The 19038-nt window shown below is 37.5% G+C and overlaps 1 protein-coding gene across 1 annotated transcript in view; it reads right to left on the bottom strand.

The window, feature by feature from the left end:
- The window catches only part of LOC126467286 (atrial natriuretic peptide-converting enzyme), a 264050-nt gene that overhangs the window by 20386 nt on the left and 224626 nt on the right, over positions 1-19038 (bottom strand). The window contains exons 6-9 of the mRNA XM_050096450.1: positions 16185-16426; positions 1645-1851; positions 1299-1512; positions 105-250 (exon numbers count right to left, since the gene is read on the bottom strand). Coding sequence (XP_049952407.1) covers positions 105-250; positions 1299-1512; positions 1645-1851; positions 16185-16426 — 809 coding nt within the window. The remainder of the gene's footprint in view (positions 1-104; positions 251-1298; positions 1513-1644; positions 1852-16184; positions 16427-19038) is intronic.

Below are 19038 nucleotides of genomic sequence, written 5' to 3'. Positions count from 1 at the left end.
TTGTTCATGCTGTTGTCATTTTGTGTGTGTGTGTGTGTGTGTGTGTGTGTGTGTGTGTGTGTGTGTTTCGATAACCTATATCTTAGCATTTATCTGTTACTTACCAAGGTCACCACATCCAATATACAGAACTTCTCTTTTTGGGCATGGCGCTGGTACAAAAGTTATGTCTGCAGATGCAGGGTCCTGCATGTAAACATATCTTTCACTGTGTTCTTTATCTTCCTCTATTCTCACAGTGTTCACTGTTCTACATAAATTGAAAGATGTGTTAGACAATGGATATTGCTACAGTACAGAGTACTCATCATGTTCCACAAAAACTATTTTAACCTACACTTTACATTTTTAGGAAGTAAGATACAAGTGTTCATTTTATAATTCAGTTAATTTGAAACTTCCTGGCACATCAAAACTGTGTGCAGAACTGGAACTTGAACTTGGGACCTTTGCCTTTGCAATTAATTTATTCTGTGGTGTTATTATTGTGTCATATGATCTATACCATTACATTAATTACAGAAATAATAAAAGAACTGTTACATTCCATTTATCAGTGAGGTTTAAAAATACAAAGTTGAAACACGTAAGTTTTCTGAAGGAAATTAGGATAGTGTCTGCAATTTCACAGCCCAAAATTTCAGCTTGTATGACAATAACTTTTATTTATCAGGAAAGCTTGACTTTGTTGATTTTCTGATGTGTAAAAATATCTGTTGCTTCTACTTTTGGCATTACTTATTTGTAATGCATTTGTGTGTCATTTGACTAGGGGCTACATCTGAGTATGCTTTCCTCTGACATTTTTACTGCCATTCTTCACTTGTTCAGTCCTCTTTTTCTCTGTAGCTTCAAGGAAGTTCATAGAAACTGCATTCTTTTTTTGTGATGTCAGTGGTTCTGTTGCAGAAAGTTATGAACAAGTAACATGGAAATGTTATTTTAATCATAGAAGCAGTATGTCTGTATCTAAATCCCCTGCAAAGTTTTCTGCTTTGGGAAATGTTGCAACTACAAACACTGAATGAAACATGGAAAACATCATGTACTACAGAACAAATCTTGGTAAAGTGTTGATCATAATTTTTCAAACTCATAGCAAAATGTATGCTGAATTTCCATGCCAACAGGATGCCCTGGTGAAATGGGTTATCAGTGAACAACAACCTTTGATGTTACTTATATGACATGTCAGGAACGTATCAACTGTTTGTGCAGAATTTTAGATTGGATTCTTTCAAAATTCTATTAGTACACTACATAGGCTACAGTTTTCCACAGAGAAAGTCAATACTTACTGATATGACAGTCGGTGACACATTGAAGATGCAATATTATTTAGGGTGGCTTGTCTGTTTGGCTCTGGGACTGTAGTATTTAAATTTTCTGTGCACAGCTTTCCAGTTTGCCCTTTTTCTTTGAGTAGGAGATAACCTTCTGAGAAATAGTGTGACAAGTGTGTTGTGGAGGCAAGAGTTGTTTCAACTACAGACAAGCTAGGTGCAACTGTTACTGAAATGAAAAACACGACTAATGTAAATTACGAGACTAAGCCGCACAATGCAGTTTGGACTACATGAACTGCGCAACACAATAAAGTAATTTCTGAACATTTATGCATAGAATTTATTTCTAACTACTTACAACAATGACGTTCATCACTCCCATTTGGGCAATCTTTTTTACCGTCACAAACTTTATCAGCGGAAATACAAGCTTTTCCGATGCCACAGTGTATTAGATCTTTTGAGCAATAGCTACAGTCTGTTTCATCTGACATATCTGTACAGTCAACAACACCATCACATATTCTGGATGATAATCCCAGAGAGTGTAGATCCTGGACACAACCTTCAGAATGGAAAAAAGCAGCAGCTTATTATTGCCATAATTATATGAATATCAGTGATTTGTCAGTAATATACTAGTGTATTATCTTGTTTTAGTGGTTTATTTATTATTGTTTTTTTTCCTTTCATCTCCCTTCATCTGCATGAAGGTAGGGCTGTTTTAAAGATTTTCATTGTTAAAAAAACTCCTTCATCCCCTTAAACATGGTGTGAACTGAAAAACTCAATGTCAGCTCCAAGTGCAAACAACAGATCCAGATAATGGTATGCACTTTATTGGTCCTTTATCATAATTTTTTGTGCATAGGACAATAAGATGTGGGACAAACCATTTGAGAGATTGATATGATGGGTACAGGTTTTTTCAATGATATTATGAGTATAACATTTTGCAGTTAAATAACACAAACAGTTTTTGAATTACATTACAAACCAAAATGTCTGTTATTATTCTTTTCTTTATTTATTTGTTTTCATCTTCAAGAGTTTTGCATGCTGTTGATGTTAAAAATTTGTACAGCGTGAATGATATATATCAATATGCTCAATAATAGTTGAATCACATAGAGGTGCACCCAATGAGTATAAGTAAAAATTTTAGATCTTCTTGTGCATAGTAAAAATTTCTTTATGGCGTAGAAAGCCTTCTTCTTAAGCCAGTTTTGTAGAACAATTCTGAAGGTTTTTAATGAGGTAATATATTCTTCTGGCGGAAATGCATTGAACAGTTTTACTCCAAAGTATGTATAGCTATTGTGAATCTTGCTTAGTCTTGTAAAAGGTTGGTCAATCTTTTCTTTGTGATATGTATTGTGACAATGAAAAGATTGCCTTAATTTTTTGCTCTCGTGGTTTTCTTTCATGTAGACTAGGTGACTAAGTATAAATAATGAGGGACTGTCATGATGCAGAGTTTCTTGAAAAGTAGTCTACAAGATATGTTGTTTTGAAAACACTGACTACACATCTGATAGTCTTTTTCTGCCACATAAAAACTCTTTTTGTCCCAGAGGAGCTGCCTCAAAGCAGTATGCATAAGTTATGTTGCTCTGGAAAACTGTGTGATAAGAACTAAGGATAATTTTTTCACCCACACATGCTTTAAGTTTATCTAACACATATATGACTTTTGATAATTTAGTGCATATAGAATCTGTGTGGTGGTGCAAGTCAATTTGGAATGCAAGTGTACACCCAGAACTTTGAAAGAATTACAGTTGTTGTTGGTATTTCATAAATGAAAAAATACATAGTACTCTGTTTTAGTTTTATACATCTTTCATTGTCTTATCTGTCTATTTTTTACTGCCCCCTCCCACCTCTGTTATGTACAATGCACTTAGCTTTTCACTCTTATTAACTCATGCTAATCTCTGTCTTGTATGTTACCCTGTCTTCCAGCTTCAAGCTCTGAGGTTTTCAAATCTTGTCCAATGCAGTCTGCAACAATCAGTCTTTCCTTCTCATCCCATCCAGTAAGTCTCCCCTGACCTGCAGTTCTGGGTGACTTTCTCGAAATCTACCCCTTTTTCTAGACGTCTCCAGTCCTTCTGCTTCACCCATCTTCCTTCCTCTTCAAACCTTCTGCCTGAAGGAGGAGCCACTGGCTCTGAAAGCTTGCCGAATTATAACTTTCTTTTGTGTGTGTGTGTGTGTGTGTGTGTGTGTGTGTGTGCGTGTGTGTGTGTGTGTGTGTGTGTGTGTGTGTTTTCTGCAGCTGCTTGGCGAGGAGATTTTTTTATCTACCCAATTAAATTATTTTGTCAAATATTGATTGTTTTCATTGTTATAAAATACATTTTCGATTCTGATTTTCAGTTAATTCATTGTCTTTAAACTGGATACTAGAAATTATTAGGTTGACTTTGCTTTGTTCCTTTAGGTCCTCTATATCATTTCTAGTTACAATGAAAGTGGTGCCATCAGCATACAGAACAGATTTACATAGCATGATGCTAGGTAGGTCATCAATATAGATTATAAACAATAGGGGTCTCAACATGAAACCTTGAGGCACACCTCTTGAAATATCTAGGAATGTAGAGCTCATGCCATTAAAGTGTACCTTCTACTTCCTGTTGTCAAGATAAGATTCTGTAAGAGCAGGGTGTATACGTGGACAACGAAAAAAAATTCCCAGATTATTCCCGGATTTCCCGGTTAAAAATACACTTTCTCCCGGATGAAAACACACTTTTTCCGTTTTATTAAGTGACAGTATATTTTCCCTCGGAACCGTAAAACATATCAATTCTTTGAATGGTTACGTTTTTACATATGGGCGTAGAATTTCCCGGCAGCAATATGTACGCTGTATATTTTCGTATCATGAAAGTATAAGTTCGAATCCCACCAAACACCGCATGTTACTTTCCGAACCATGTAATCGAGATTGCGATACGCTTTTGTAAGTGAGTCATTGCTCATGTCACGTGATCCCGCCAGCCGATGACAGCGGATATTCAGAGCGTAGGACACGCGATGTAGTCCGCTAATAGCAACATCACTGTTAAGTAGCGCAGTTACACAAACAGGAAAAGTTAATGTTTTAAATTAATATACATAGTGTTCCTACAAGAAAAGCAAAGCTTTCACGTACAACATTGGTCCCTAAGGTTAATAAGCTGCAACAGAAGCTAAGTTTTCACATATAATGTTGATTTTTCTTGCCCGTGTTACAGTTTACGATACATCACACAAATGTGCCAGTAAAATTTTTAGCCGAGTCCAGTGACTTGTTCTCAAAGTTTTCCACAAATAAATTAGCTACCGCAGAGGAGCGAGAGCTTCCCGTAGCACTACATCAATTTGCTCATAATAACGACACGATTGTCTGATCTGGGCTCGAAATACTTCTAATGGCTCGTCATCAAACGCTCTGTGATTTAAGGAATTCATCGTACATTCTCACACAAAGTTCCACTTGTGAAAGAGGAAATTTGCTTTGAAAGTAATGTTTTTCAAACCACCATTCGCAATATTTTCCCACAACCTGTTAGAAATAGGTTCCTTTCAGCAGTCGTCAGAGAGCACCAGATAACAGGCGCCAACGCGCTTTGGCAGCTACGATGACGTAGGAAGCCCGTATCTTACGTTATGTCATAAAAGAAAAGAGGCCGAAATATGGTTGTCTAATACTGCGTAAGCTGTTAATACAAATACTACCCATGACTGGTGTGGTTTCTCGATCTGATTACGTTTATTTTGTCACTGTCTGCTAGATAAAACAAAATAGGTCTTTCTAACGCTGCATAAATTGTAACACACACAAAATTAACGAGACTGTTTTTGCACAAATGGTCATTTTTATAACACGACAGAATATAATTGACAAAGACCAACATAAAATGCCTATTAGGCCTACTACAAGCAAATAGTTTAATATTAGAAAATAGTTTCACAGTTCATTCATACGCCCCAGTTTCTCGAGCATGAGATCGAAAAGTAGTAGTACGAGATTTTTACTTAAATTTGGAATCGTCATATTCTTCCCGAATTGGTGTGATGTCCCCGTTTCTTCTCCTTCCTCGTTCTAACAAACAATCTTGTCATGACTAATTCTGGAACTATTCCTGCCTTTGTCAAAATTTAGTCGCCGGTTAACTTCACTAACCCTGCCAGAATCACCGGTTTAGTTATCCCTGATTATTCTCCGGTTAGGCGTTGTTATGTTCGTACAAACCACTTTCCGCGCTACTTCCAGAATAGAAGTTAAGCGGCTGCTAGAGGGACTGTACAACTAGCCCTTACTAGTGTAGTGATCTGGCCAAAAATTTTCTGACAAAATTTCATTTTCTTGGATACACCGAGAAGATAATACGTAATCTTTCTTACCTGTTATTCCTGTTAGTCGTTAATTTCCACTCTGGTAGTCTGACTCTATGGATTTCGCTAGTAATTATAACAAAGGTGATCATTCCAAACCCAATCAACCACATAATCAGACAGCAGTTGGTGTTCACTCGTTTGGCCTTACTCCGCTCCGCTCGTATAACCCGGTCTCCTTTTGCTTGCAGGAAAGTTTATTTCTAGATGCGATGAGGATTCCCCTGACGACATCACGTACACTAGGCACGCATTCAAAAATTAACTTATGAGTCATTCAGAAATCAACTTACAGAGTGTGTTCAAAAACCAACAGGGATGCGTTTCAAAATCGTGAGTAATCGGTAGACCAACGTGTGCTGGATGCTAGGCTCTTTGTGAAATATGATTTTTTTTCTTCTCAAGATTATGAATTTGCCGCACCCTCCTCCCCCGCAATTGTCATTTGGGTCAAATACATCGGTTTGCCCCGCCGCTCAACTGCGCATGCGCATGAGCCCGCTCGTAACTGCTATAACGAATCTAAATATAGTTAAATAGTTGTGACGTCACGCTCATCGGAGACATTTTGTTGTTATGAAGCATTGCATAGTCTTCCTAACGCCTTTGACACATTTTGCTGTTGGCAAACGTTTGTATGAGCATTGTGTTTTGTTGTTGTATATGGCACATTTTCTTTGCAATTTATGTTTTATTTTCATATTTTTTTCTCGTTCACATTTTATTGTTGTTGTAATATTCTGCAGTAGCGGGATAGAGTAATATCCTTTGTTAGAGTATCGATTCTTACCAGTCAAGATTACAAAAATTTAACTGAAACCTAAAATAACGAAAAATTCCCGGAATTCTAAAAAATTCTCGGGTTTTTCCCGGTTTTCTCCCGGATGAAAAAATTCCCGGATCTCCCGGTTGTCCCGGGTCGTATACACCCTGAAGAGTGAGCTCTGTATCTTGAATGCCACACCACCACACACAGAGTCATATGCCTTGCTCAGGTAAATCATTAGGGCATCAACAGATGGTTTTGCTTCAAAGATGCTGAGTATTGTCAAAAACCATTTTCAACAGTTTTTACCTGAATCCATACTGAGTGTTAGGAGTGTTTATCAGTGTTCCATTGCAGATGAACTATTTGCATGTTTGTTGATACATGCGGGTTCCTATTCTTTTTGAAATGGACTGGAATGAGACTGAAATGGATGCCTCATTGGCTTGGTGAGTTACAATCATAATGTGACCCACACATTATGAATCATTTTATAATTTTTGAATGCAGTATATGGAGATTTAGTGTCTGTTCAACCTGCCAACCATTGACTTTGGTGACTTCCTTTCGCGACCTGTACAATCAGCTAGTTGTTGCTAGACTGTAAAGTTGTCAGTAGAATGTAGATTGTCATCTACTTCCCACTGATCAGTGTCAGTGATGGTTGTGAGCATATTAAAAGACTGATGGCAGAGAACACTTTGTAGCAGTGCTGAAGTGTGTGTTCGACTCATTATAAGACATACTTTGCTTTCAGCATGTGTACCCCAGGGGCATTATGGCAGAACCTCATGGCATATTATGTTTATTGATTATGATGATGGCTTTAGAACATTCAACAGCATGATCCTCTCTGGATATCAACATACACATGTCACGGCTTGAATAATGTCGGTTCTCACAAGCAAAATTGCTGCAATGATTCCCCACGAATACATATTCGCGGATTACTTCAGAATATCTGTCCATGGTAAAACAAATATATAGTTCCTATATATTACAATCTATATGTATTACAATCCAATGGGGCATGTGAGTAAGAGGGGTAATTTAAAACATGATATGGATGGGATTATGAGTAGTATCTACAGTTAGAAGTGGCGAATAAGAGAACTGTGTCTGGTAATTACAATGATACCTAACAGTTACTGTTTGTGTAGCAGCTCTTACTAAACAGCATCCTATACAAGAAAATCAGTTGCATCTTTACTTTTGGTTACCCGTGCTTTAGGTATTTGTTCTGTGCATTGCTATGTTTAAAAAAGAGCAGCTCAATATAGTCATAGGGTCAAGCCACACACGTCTGCTTTCATGCCCTGCATCTAACTTGCTGCAAATAATAACCTGTGGCTGTGATCCAGCAGTCAAATAGTCTATGAATTGGCTAGAATTGTGAGTTAATAAAATAGAGAGAAATACAAAGTAAAAGTTATATGATTAATTGAATAACAAGGCATCTATTCTAACATCTGTAATTGATGAAGACAACAGAGAATTTTATTGAATGATGTTTATTCAGGAAAGGATATTTCAAATAAATGGGAAGTGGTCCTACAATATTTAGTTAAAATGCAGACAGAAAATATACTTATCAAATGCAGTAAAATTACTTTGAGACCAGTACAAGAATGGTAGCTGTTTTGTGCACTTAAAATGATGTTTTTGCTTTCCTTGATTTAAGCTTTCAGGTTACATCCAGTGAGACTTTTCCTAAGTAATTAATTGTGCACCATTTATTGCATTCTGAAGGTGGTGGGTCAAGGTTAAGGTAAAGAAGAGAGTACACCTGTTCTTTCTACTTTTCATGCCTTATGAAGTCCATAAAGTAGGATGATAGCTATTGTTTGATGCTATTTCTTTGGTTGTATTTAATTCCATTTCGAAGTTGTTTTCATCATGGGATTGGACATTAGGCAATGTATAATTGAATGAAAGGCAGCCGGAAAGCTTAAATCCAGGAATGCAAAAACATCATTTTATGTGTACAACATGGTTGGCCACATTTTGCTCAATGATAAAAACAGCACTCCAGCTTTGGAAAAGAGTGGAATATACAAAATTACTTGTAACTGTGGAAAATTCTATATAGACCCAACTAGCAGTGCGATATGTACCCGCATGAAAGGACACAACACAAGTTAAAAACATAGAAAAGGGGATTCTACTTTTGCAGAACACCTGCTTAAAGACGGTCATAGTTACAAGGTGAAAAATGAAGTATTACATCACATCCATAAAGGAAGGAAGATGAACTATCTATAAATTTTGGAAATTATTGAACACATGCCCGTCAATCCAAGCTCAGTACTGAATGACCAGACAAGGTTCCCTTACTTGCCACTTCCAGCAGCAGAAACTACTCATAATCTCATCCATGCCATATTGTAAATTACCCCTCTTGTGTACATGCCCCATTTTCCTGTATTTCAGTTACTATAATTGCTCTCATTGTGTTAAAAAAATACTTTGTATCATCACAGCTGCTTCGTTCACCTGATTAGTTTCACTATTATACCTTATCTGTTTGTAATTTAGGACTTATTAGAGATAAGATTATTTTGTTCAGCCATGTCTTTGGAATATGTTACCAAAATTTATTGCTCAAATATTTTATTCTATGTACAACTGTTGTAATTTGTCTACAGTTCCTTAGTTAATATGTCACATATTTTATCATAGTTAAATAATCTTGCATCACATTTACAATGAAATAATCCCTCTTGTTTTATTTCTAGTTCCAACATTAATATTTTTGCTCTCTGGAAATGAAGATACTCTGTAGATGCATTAGTTTAAAATTTTGAACTAACAAATTTCACTGCACCATGTACTTATCCTTTCCCCATGAACCATGGACCTTGCCGTTGGTGGGGAGGCTTGCGTGCCTCAGCGATACAGATGGCTGTACCGTAGGTGCAACCACAATGGAGGGGTATCTGTTGAGAGGTCAGACAAACGTGTGGTTCCTGAAGAGGGGCAGCAGCCTTTTCAGTAGTTGCAGGGGCAACAGTCTGGATGATTGACTGACCCGGCCTTGCAACATTAAACAAAATGGCCTTGCTGTGCTGGTACTGCGAACGGCTGAAAGCAAGGGGAAACTACGGCCGTAATTTTTCCTGAGGGCATGCAGCTTTACTGTATGGATAAATGATGATAGCGTCCTCTTGGGTAAAATATTCCGGAGGTAAAATATTCCCCCATTCAGATCTCCGGGTGGGGACTACTCAAGAGGACGTCGTTATCAGGAAAAAGAAAACTGGCATTCTACGGATCAGAGCATGGAATGTCAGATCCCTTAACCGGGCAGGTAGATTAGAAAATTTAAAAAGGGAAATGGATAGGTTAAAGTTAGATATAGTGGGAATTAGTGAAGTTCGGTGGCAGGAGGAACAAGACTTTTGGTCAGGTGAATACAGGGTTATAAACACAAAATCAAATAGGGGTAATGCAGGAGTAGGTTTAATAATGAATAAAAAAATAGGAGTGCGGGTAAGCTACTACAAACAGCATAGTGAACGCATTATTGTGGCCAAGATAGACACAAAGCCCATGCCTACTACAGTAGTACAAGTTTATATGCCAACTAGCTCTGCAGATGATGAAGAAATTGAAGAAATGTATGATGAGATAAAAGAAATTATTCAGGTAGTGAAGGGAGATGAAAATTTGATAGTCATGGGGGACTGGAATTCGAGTGTAGGAAAAGGGAGAGAAGGAAACATAGTAGGTGAATATGGATTGGGGGTAAGAAATGAAAGAGGAAGCCGCCTGGTAGAATTTTGCACAGAGCATAACTTAATCATAGGTAACACTTGGTTCAAGAATTATGAAAGAAGGTTGTATACATGGAAGAATCCTGGAGATACTAGAAGGTATCAGATAGATTATGTAATGGTAAGACAGAGATTTAGGAACCAGGTTTTAAATTGTAAGACATTTCCAGGGGCAGATGTGGACTCTGACCACAATCTATTGGTTATGAACTGTAACTTAAAACTGAAGAAACTGCAAAAAGGCGGGAATTTAAGGAGATGGGATCAGGATAAACTGAAAGAACCAGAGGTTGTACAGAGTTTCAGGGAGAGCATAAGGGAACAATTGACAGGAATGGGGGAAAGAAATACAGTACATATCCAGGGAGAAGACATAGCATTCCCAGCATTCTTTCTTATTGTGTTTAATTAGATATTGAGCCTTAGCGCATAGGTGCTAAAAAGTGGTGTGGTTTGTCTGTGAAAGGTGTCACTTGAAATACTGCAGTGCTCTTGAGTGATCCTGAACAGCTATTGCAATGTCTTTGGTCTTGCTTGGCACAAGCTGACAGTGGTGGGAAGCTGTAGGAGGAGGAATAGAAGTTCTGGCAGCATGGGTGATCAGGTTGAGCTTTGATACGCTGCTGCAATCGATGGTCTACTTATGGCTGAGCAGAGGATCACTCAGCCCTAGTTCACAGCCAATGATCAAGGGGAGGGTATCACCTTTGATAGGTGACCCATATATTACATTTCTTAGGCAGAACTTAATGTGAACACCATGTCTGTTGAAAAATCTTATTTGCCTGTATCAAGTGATACTTTAATACCTAGAGACAGTTGTAAATACTCAAAACATTCCCGTGGAAATGGGTTGTATGAAGTTAAGTGTATCTTCATACCTATTTTGTAAAAAAGTGAACTAATATTTTATCTGTTATAGTTCTTCTCAATCTCCTACTGACGCAAACTGATGAACCCACTGTTGTGCTGGTGAGTGTAATTTCGTATGGTACAACACATACAACTGCCAGTTGCCACCTTGAAGCAACCAAGTAGTAATCAGTCACAGATCGTAATGTAGTGACCAATGCAGTGGAGTCATGAGACTGGGGGAAGAATCATTAGATCGAAATCTGAAGTGGATACGAGTCCCATCATTGAGGGGACACAGATCATGACCGGTAAGAAGCTGGTCAAGCAGAAGGCTCCAACCAGACAAAGTGGAATTCCCCCACAGGTGGTAGTGTACAATTTGAAACCCCCAAGTAGGAGAAAAGGCAGCAAAGCTGTTGGATTATGATGATCAACTCAAGGGAAGTAAGTAGCCTGCCTGGAGATGTATAAACATTGCAAATGGTGATTACACTTGCTTCCAACATGGTGTAAAGGACGATCCATCCATTCACCACATCTATGTGAACCAAAGTACTGGCCTCTCCAGATGCCCTCTTGGGGTAAGCACAGTTCTGACAGAATGCACAATGACCACAGACTGTTGGGTAATGGTTGTTAGAGAAGTGTGTTTCTTGTAGAGAAATGCAAATTGCAGAAGAGGGGGAATAAGATGTTGTAGTTCTGGCAGGTGATGGCAATATCCATTACAGTTCCACCAAATGACCTTGTTATGGGTGTCCACATTAGGTGAGAAGGGGTCAGGAGGAGTGGTCACACCCCAGGATCACTGCCCATCACCAATGGCAGTGGGACCACACCAGTGAGCATTGGTTAAGAATCCGATGCCATGGGGGGATCTTGGCACCTCTTGGGTCACCAGAGTAGCCTTGTCCTGATTCTCCTCCTCCTCCTCTTCTGCAGCCTTTGGCGGCTAGGATTTTTGTGAAGGCCTGTCCATAACAAGCACAGTGACGGATGAAGAGCGAGCACACCCGGGACCCACAGCTCGTGTTTCCTTGAGCCACTGGTTGGTGTCGGGCCTCTCAGTGTACAACAAGTGTATTTTACAGTATTTTCTTCTGTTTCTTGTCGACCGGGCAAAAAGGTGAATGTGGAGGATGGTGCTCTGTGCAATTGATACAAAGGCAATTGTCTCCAAGGACTACCTTTGTCGACTGATCATCTGCAGTTACCACATTTTAGGTTTGCAATGCAGTGGGATGTATCTTTAATACGCTCCACAAAACAGAATGGCTTTATTGCAATAAAAGTATCCTCATCAGTTTGAGTACCTACTAACAATAAGTACTGGATAAATTATTTCATCCGTACACATCTGACTTGTTCTTCTTTGCATGGGGTAGATATGGTAGGGAAAGCGGTATGGTTGTGACTTACCACAAGTTTTGATTCCTGCCTGAAGGGATGGCCATCAGTAAGGCCATTGTTCTGGTGTAATTTAATATATTTCCCATGTGAAAAGTCTGCCTTGATGCCATCTACCCTGATCAAGGGCTCTCTCCATGGGTGCCACCCAGCACAGCATGGACAATGTAGCATGATGACCATTGCTGGGAGTCCTGATGCCCCAGGAAAACAGGCATCCAATCCTTGGCCTGCATGAGGAGCTAGCAGCACAGGCATCAACAATGGGATGCCTGTTTTTTCAGGGGGTTGACCAAAAGGGTACATAATGACCCCACTGCATGGGATTGGTTTTAAAGCACAAATAAGAGGTGTATTGCATGCAGATGATCTTTAGGCACTATTAAAAGTGTTCTTCTCCAGTCAGTCCACACTACAGAAAAAACTTCCAGAAAGAATAGTCAAAGAAAGGAAGGCTGAGCCCAAGGAGTAGCCAGGTTGATATCAAACTGCCACAATGAGAAAAAAAAAGCAAGAAAAGGAAGGATAGTCAGAGATGAAATATTGCAGCACAGAACATTGTATGGCATTGGAAATAAATGATCTGACTTTGAAATGTATGGAGTCAGGTGCAGTGAGTTCTGCTACTTAGGTACATATCTTTTCAAGCTCATGGTACACTCTGTTCATTAACATCCGACTTCTGCTGCATCTCTTCAGTATCAGTGTCTACAATATCACTGTAACGTATAACTCAAATGCTGTAATTGAACAAAGTGTCAAATTCTGTATTTAGAATGTATATCCCAAGACATTTGGCACCCCAAAGCTCATTACTTGATTAGCTCAGCTACAACTAAGAATGTGCCATTCCACATTTTCTTTAATGATATCAGTGTCTCTGCAATATATTCACCAACCTTGCTACCCTGCAGACTGTTAACAAAGGTCAGAGCATAAGGAAAAGGTTCTCGGATATGTTATGGACTCAGAGATTTCCTAACTACTCAGTACATTATCCTTGACAGTGAGTGTTCATCAGGGACAAAGGTATCATCGATAGGAGAGTGTGACAGGGGCACTTTAGTGTTCTTTAAACATAAATAATCTGATGACTATGATGAGCAGCAATCTGCAACTATTTGCTTATGACAAGTATTCGGGAAAGTAAGATTTTTGAATAGAAGAATACAAGATGGCTCAGGCACAATTTCTATTTGGTTTAATGAATTTGAATAGAAGAATACAAGATGGCTCAGGCACAATTTCTATTTGGTTTAATGAATGGGAACTTGTCCTAAATGTAGGAAAATGTAAATTAATGAAGATGAGCTGGAAAAAATTTTTGTAATACTTGAATACAGTATTAATGGTGTTTTCCTTGACACAGCCATGTTGTTTAAATATCCAGCTGTGATGTAGCAAAGTGATATGAAATGGAATGAACATATAAAGATGGTAGTAGGGAAGGCGGATGGTCAACTTCAGTTTATTGGGAGAATTTTGGAAAAGTGTAGCTCATTTATAAAGGAGACCATGTATAGAACACTATAGCAAACCATTCTCGAGTACTGCTTGAATGGTTGGGGTCCCCACCAGATTGTACTAAAGGATGACATTGAAGTAATTCAGAAGCATGCTGCTAGGTTTGCAACCACTAGCTTTGATCAACAAGCAAGTATTGCAGAGATGCTCTATGAACTCACATGGGAATCCCTGCAGGAAAGAAGACATTCTTTTCATGAAACATTACAGAGAAAATTTAGAGAACCAACATTTGCAACTGACTGCAAAATGGTTTTGTGTAAGGATCCCAAAGACAAAAGAAATTAAAGCTCATGTTGAAGATACAGACAGTTATTTTTTCCTCCTTCCATTTGTGAATGGATCAGGAAAGGAAATGAATAGTAATGGTACAAGGTGACCTTCACCATGCACCACACAGTGGCTTGTCGAGTATGTATATAGATGTAGATGTAACAGTATATCAAGGGTGCTATTGTCTTTTTTTAATGAGACAGCAAAAGTTACTATAAAACTGTTGAGGCTTTCAAGTTCACTTCTTGTTGGAATTTGTTTTGGGATCTTTGGCTGATGTTTGTTTAATGATTTCTCTGACAGTGCCAGCCACTCGAGCTGACAAAAGTCAACGTCTCACACTCCATTGCTGGTTGTCTATTAATTCATACCAAGCATTGTGAAAATGTCAGGTTTCAGAGAACAATATTAGCTTTCTATCTATTGGAAAACTTGAAATGTGTTTAATATGAACATTAGTGTTAACCTGATTTTACATATTCAAGCATTTTGCCCAAAAATATGCAAAGTACACAAATAGTCCCAACTCAGAGAATGCAAAGCACACAGAACTGAGTTTTTCCATAAATTTATTCATATGATTGTGCCACCTCAGTTTATTATCCACCTGGATGCTTGGAAATTCCTTCACAGAGTTTGATTTAATGTGTCCATTGATCTGTATTTCTTGTACCAGTAAGGTACTGTAGCCAATTTTCATTCATATGGGATTTCATAGTGTATCACAGCCAAAAATCTATTATGATAGTAAAATCTGGATAAGAAAAAGGCTAAAATTAGAATTCCAGTGGATGTATGAGACTATACTGTGTATAAAAGATCCAACCTAAGAAGAACTTAAAGTGTTCCCATGAGCAATAAAAATGGCAATGGTGGCATGAACAGGCCTCATGAAGGAAGACAGCCATTTGCAAAAGATAACTTTAAATGTTAATAAAACATATGACAATGATTATTGGCCATAATAGGTGACATTGTGTAACATGTTGTGGAGATAATGCTTGTGATAATATGCTTCCTAATAACACAGCACCAAAACTCACACCTGCACCTCTTCTAATGCATATGTCTGTCTTCACTGTAAGATTTTTCTTATTAACTTTTCCTATTTCACAAGCAATTTTAGAGCATGTACTTTATTGTCATATTAATGCATTGTGAAATCAGTATAATAACTAATATACTTGATTAAAATGAAGTAGATGAAAATAATAATGTAAAGAGGAATACAAAAATATTTATAGAATTATGTGATATCAATTAAATGGATATTACACAAAGATAAAGTAAGATGTACCAAACTTTGACAATCAGATGATGCACTAATGAAAATCCAACTGATGCTCCTTCCCATTTTCTCCCTATTGATAGTTAAGTGCCTAAGCTCTTTGCTGCATGTTGTTCTAAAATAAGTGAAACATTTATGGTAGCAACTTTTCATCAAAGTATAAAGTGTGAGCTAAAATATGCAGACCAGATGCTAATCAGAGCATCAGCTTTACAGATCACTGTAGCCTGTTTTGCTTTCTTTTGTGAACACTAGATCCTGCTCTTTTATCTAAGTATGTTTTTTCTTAACATATAATTCATTAAGAAATAAATGAACTGCAGAGTGCCATTGGCTAAGTCAACTTTTCATCAAAGTATAAAGTGTGAGCTAAAATATGCAGACCAGATGCTAATCAGAGCATCAGCTTTACAGATCACTGTAGCCTGTTTTGCTTTCTTTTGTGAACACTAGATCCTGCTCTTTTATCTAAGTATGTTTTTTCTTAACATATAATTCATTAAGAAATAAATGAACTGCAGAGTGCCATTGGCTAAGTCACCAAATACAAGGAAATACACACAAAAATATGTAAACAAAGGATTGCTTTTAAATGTAGGTAATTAATACTTCCTTTAGTATACCTGGTTTAAGATTGCAGGACCCAAGGCCAGTGAATTCAGGGAACATTTTACAGTCTAATGCATCTTGCAAAAAACTGGATAGCCTCCCACCACAGCCAGCCCAGAAATCCTGGCAGAAATTCCTGCATGGCAAAATCATCTTGTCCTCTTCATATGCAAGATTCCTAACTACACATGCTGGCTGCAAAACTTGGCACACGAAGTCATAAGCTAAGCGATGACATTCAGCATCTATAAGTTCTCTGAAACAAATGAATTTACAAGAGAAAATGTTGTAGGCTTATGTTTATTCTGTGGCTTTAAAGAATACAATAAGTGAAGTAAGAGTTTCTATGCTGAGTGGTGTTGGACAGTAGAGCTTCATAAGCTTTGATCTCCTCAGATGCCACCTAAAAAAGACAGAAAGACTGCACCATCTGAAATTAACCAAGCTTCTGCTAAAAATGAAGAAAAAGTGCCTGCAGCATCAGCATTTCTACTGAGCTTTACAGACGAATTTACAAATTTCTGCATTGAAGAAAAATCACCTATAATACCAGATATCATAATAGGAAATAACATAAAAAGCAGTAAACAAGAAATGCCAGAACAAACTGATGTGGAGATGGATGAAAAATTACCCCAAAGTTGTAAAGACATCAATCCTATTATGAAACTCATTTGTGAGAATACAGGCAAACAGGATACAGTAAAACAAATCCTGCTTGAAAATTTTGGGATGCACTTAAATATGCTAAAAGCTATAGGCCGCTGCTTGCAAATACATACTGATTTATCTATTTTAATGATTGTGAATTGCAAGCTAACTGCTGACATGATCAAACTCATTGCACAGATTTTGGAAGAAACCAAAACTATTAAGGAGCTTGTTCTGGATTTAAATCCTATACCTCAACAAGCTTATCATGTGTTGTTACAGGCTGACAATAGCTTACAGATTTTATCATTAAGACAGTGTAGTATCAATGACAATGGTATACAGCTTCTTGCAAATGAACTTGGCTACCGAGATCCCCCAAGAATAGACACACTTGAAGTTTTAAATCTCACCGCAAATCACATAACATCAAAAGGAATCCAATTTCTTGCAAATGCTTTGCGCACTAACAGAACTTTGATATCTTTATCTCTTGCAGGAAATAAAATTGATGACAATGGAGCAATATACATAGCGGACATTCTGAAAGAATTCCCATTGACACACGAAGAGGTTGTTCTTAGGCGACAAAGGAATTTTCGATATTTAATGGAGAAAAAAGTCATAGAAGAATCCAAATCAAAGCTTTTACAAGGACGTGAGTCATCTCAAGAAAACTCAAAGGCTTTACTAGAACGCAAAAAGAGGGAAAAGCAGCAAAGTAGCTTTTTCATACAAAAAAGACTTCAATCCCAAGTATCAAAGAGCAGTTCTGCTGCAATTAGCAGCTCTCATTTGAAGCTAAAAGAAGTAACAGTTTCTTCAGAAGAAGCCTCCTCCTCTCAGTACTCTCAGTCTGAAAGTCCAATGAATTTTGAAGATTGTCATCCATTCATTCAAGAAGTGAAACCCAGATATCTTGCACTCTGGTGTACAGGCAATTTACATCTTAATCACCTGAACCTGGCATATAATCTGATTACTTCTGTTGGTGTATCTGCCTTTTTGAAAGCTATCAGATATCAAGAAAGCACAACAAATCCAGAACAGAAGGGGTTGTTGCACATATCTCTGCATGGGAACCCTATTCCAGACAACTGCTTTGAGTACCCCGATCTAATAAGAATGATAAACTCACGCTTTTCTCACTTTCATTCTGACACCAGTCAGAACAATTCTGTATCTTATGCCTCAATTAAACAGAACTTGTAAGTTAAAATGTCTTCTCATCAACATGTTGTTACTCACTTTCTTAAACATGTGTGCAATGAATATTATAGACATTTCACAATATTGGATTAATAAATCTGCATAACGTCAAACAAGTAAGAGGAATTATTTTTTCAAAAAGGAAATAAAGGAATGTGAACAATTTGTGGTTATTAATTTCTGCCTGCATTTGTTATTAATGGATAAAGTGCACCCAGACTGTGCATTAATATACAAGTTTTACTCATTGTTATAGTATGAACTCGAATTTCTATAAATTATTTTAAGGGAAATTTATTGCTGATTCTTTAAACTAAAATAGTAATGGTCAGTATGTTGGGCATACCGACTAAACAGTGTCAAGGGAAAATTATATTGATATGAGTGGTGTATTTTTGTAAAAGAGTATGTTCAGGTGATGCAGCAGTATCACCTAAACATACTCTTTTATGAAAGTATCTGTTAAGATATATACGGTGCAGTGACTTATTTGATTTGATGAATAGCTCCTGAAGAACAGAAACCAAGTTTTCTTGAAGAAAATTTGACGATCACCTTCATTTATTGTGTTTTTCTTATTACTTGAGATTTAAATCATACAGCAAACAGACAATGAGGATTCCCCATTTTGCAACTTACAAATGATTCAACAATAACATTGGAAAATCCACGATTGTCAACAATAACATTATCTATTTCAAAATAGCAACTGCACTTTAAGCATGTTTGTCTGTTTATTAACAATAACATTTATCTGTTTACAAGTAAGTGTGTGTGTGTGTGTGTGTGTGTGTGTGTGTGTGTGTGTGTGTGAGAGAGAGAGAGAGAGAGAGAGAGAGAGAGAGAGAGAGAGAGAGTGAGACAGAGAGAGAACTCTTACTAATATAAAGAGCATAATAACATGAATGCCAATTAAAATCAAATATGAGTAGAGAACACTGTCTATTTACCAAGTCGCAGCATATAAATGCATAAAAATTATGAAGCAGTAAAGGTACATATAGCTGA

Source organism: Schistocerca serialis, chromosome 1 (genome assembly GCF_023864345.2).
Source record: "Schistocerca serialis cubense isolate TAMUIC-IGC-003099 chromosome 1, iqSchSeri2.2, whole genome shotgun sequence".
Classification (NCBI taxonomy): domain Eukaryota; kingdom Metazoa; phylum Arthropoda; class Insecta; order Orthoptera; family Acrididae; genus Schistocerca; species Schistocerca serialis.
Note: the sequence above shows the minus strand (reverse complement) of the source record. Positions and strands in the feature narration are given on the sequence as shown.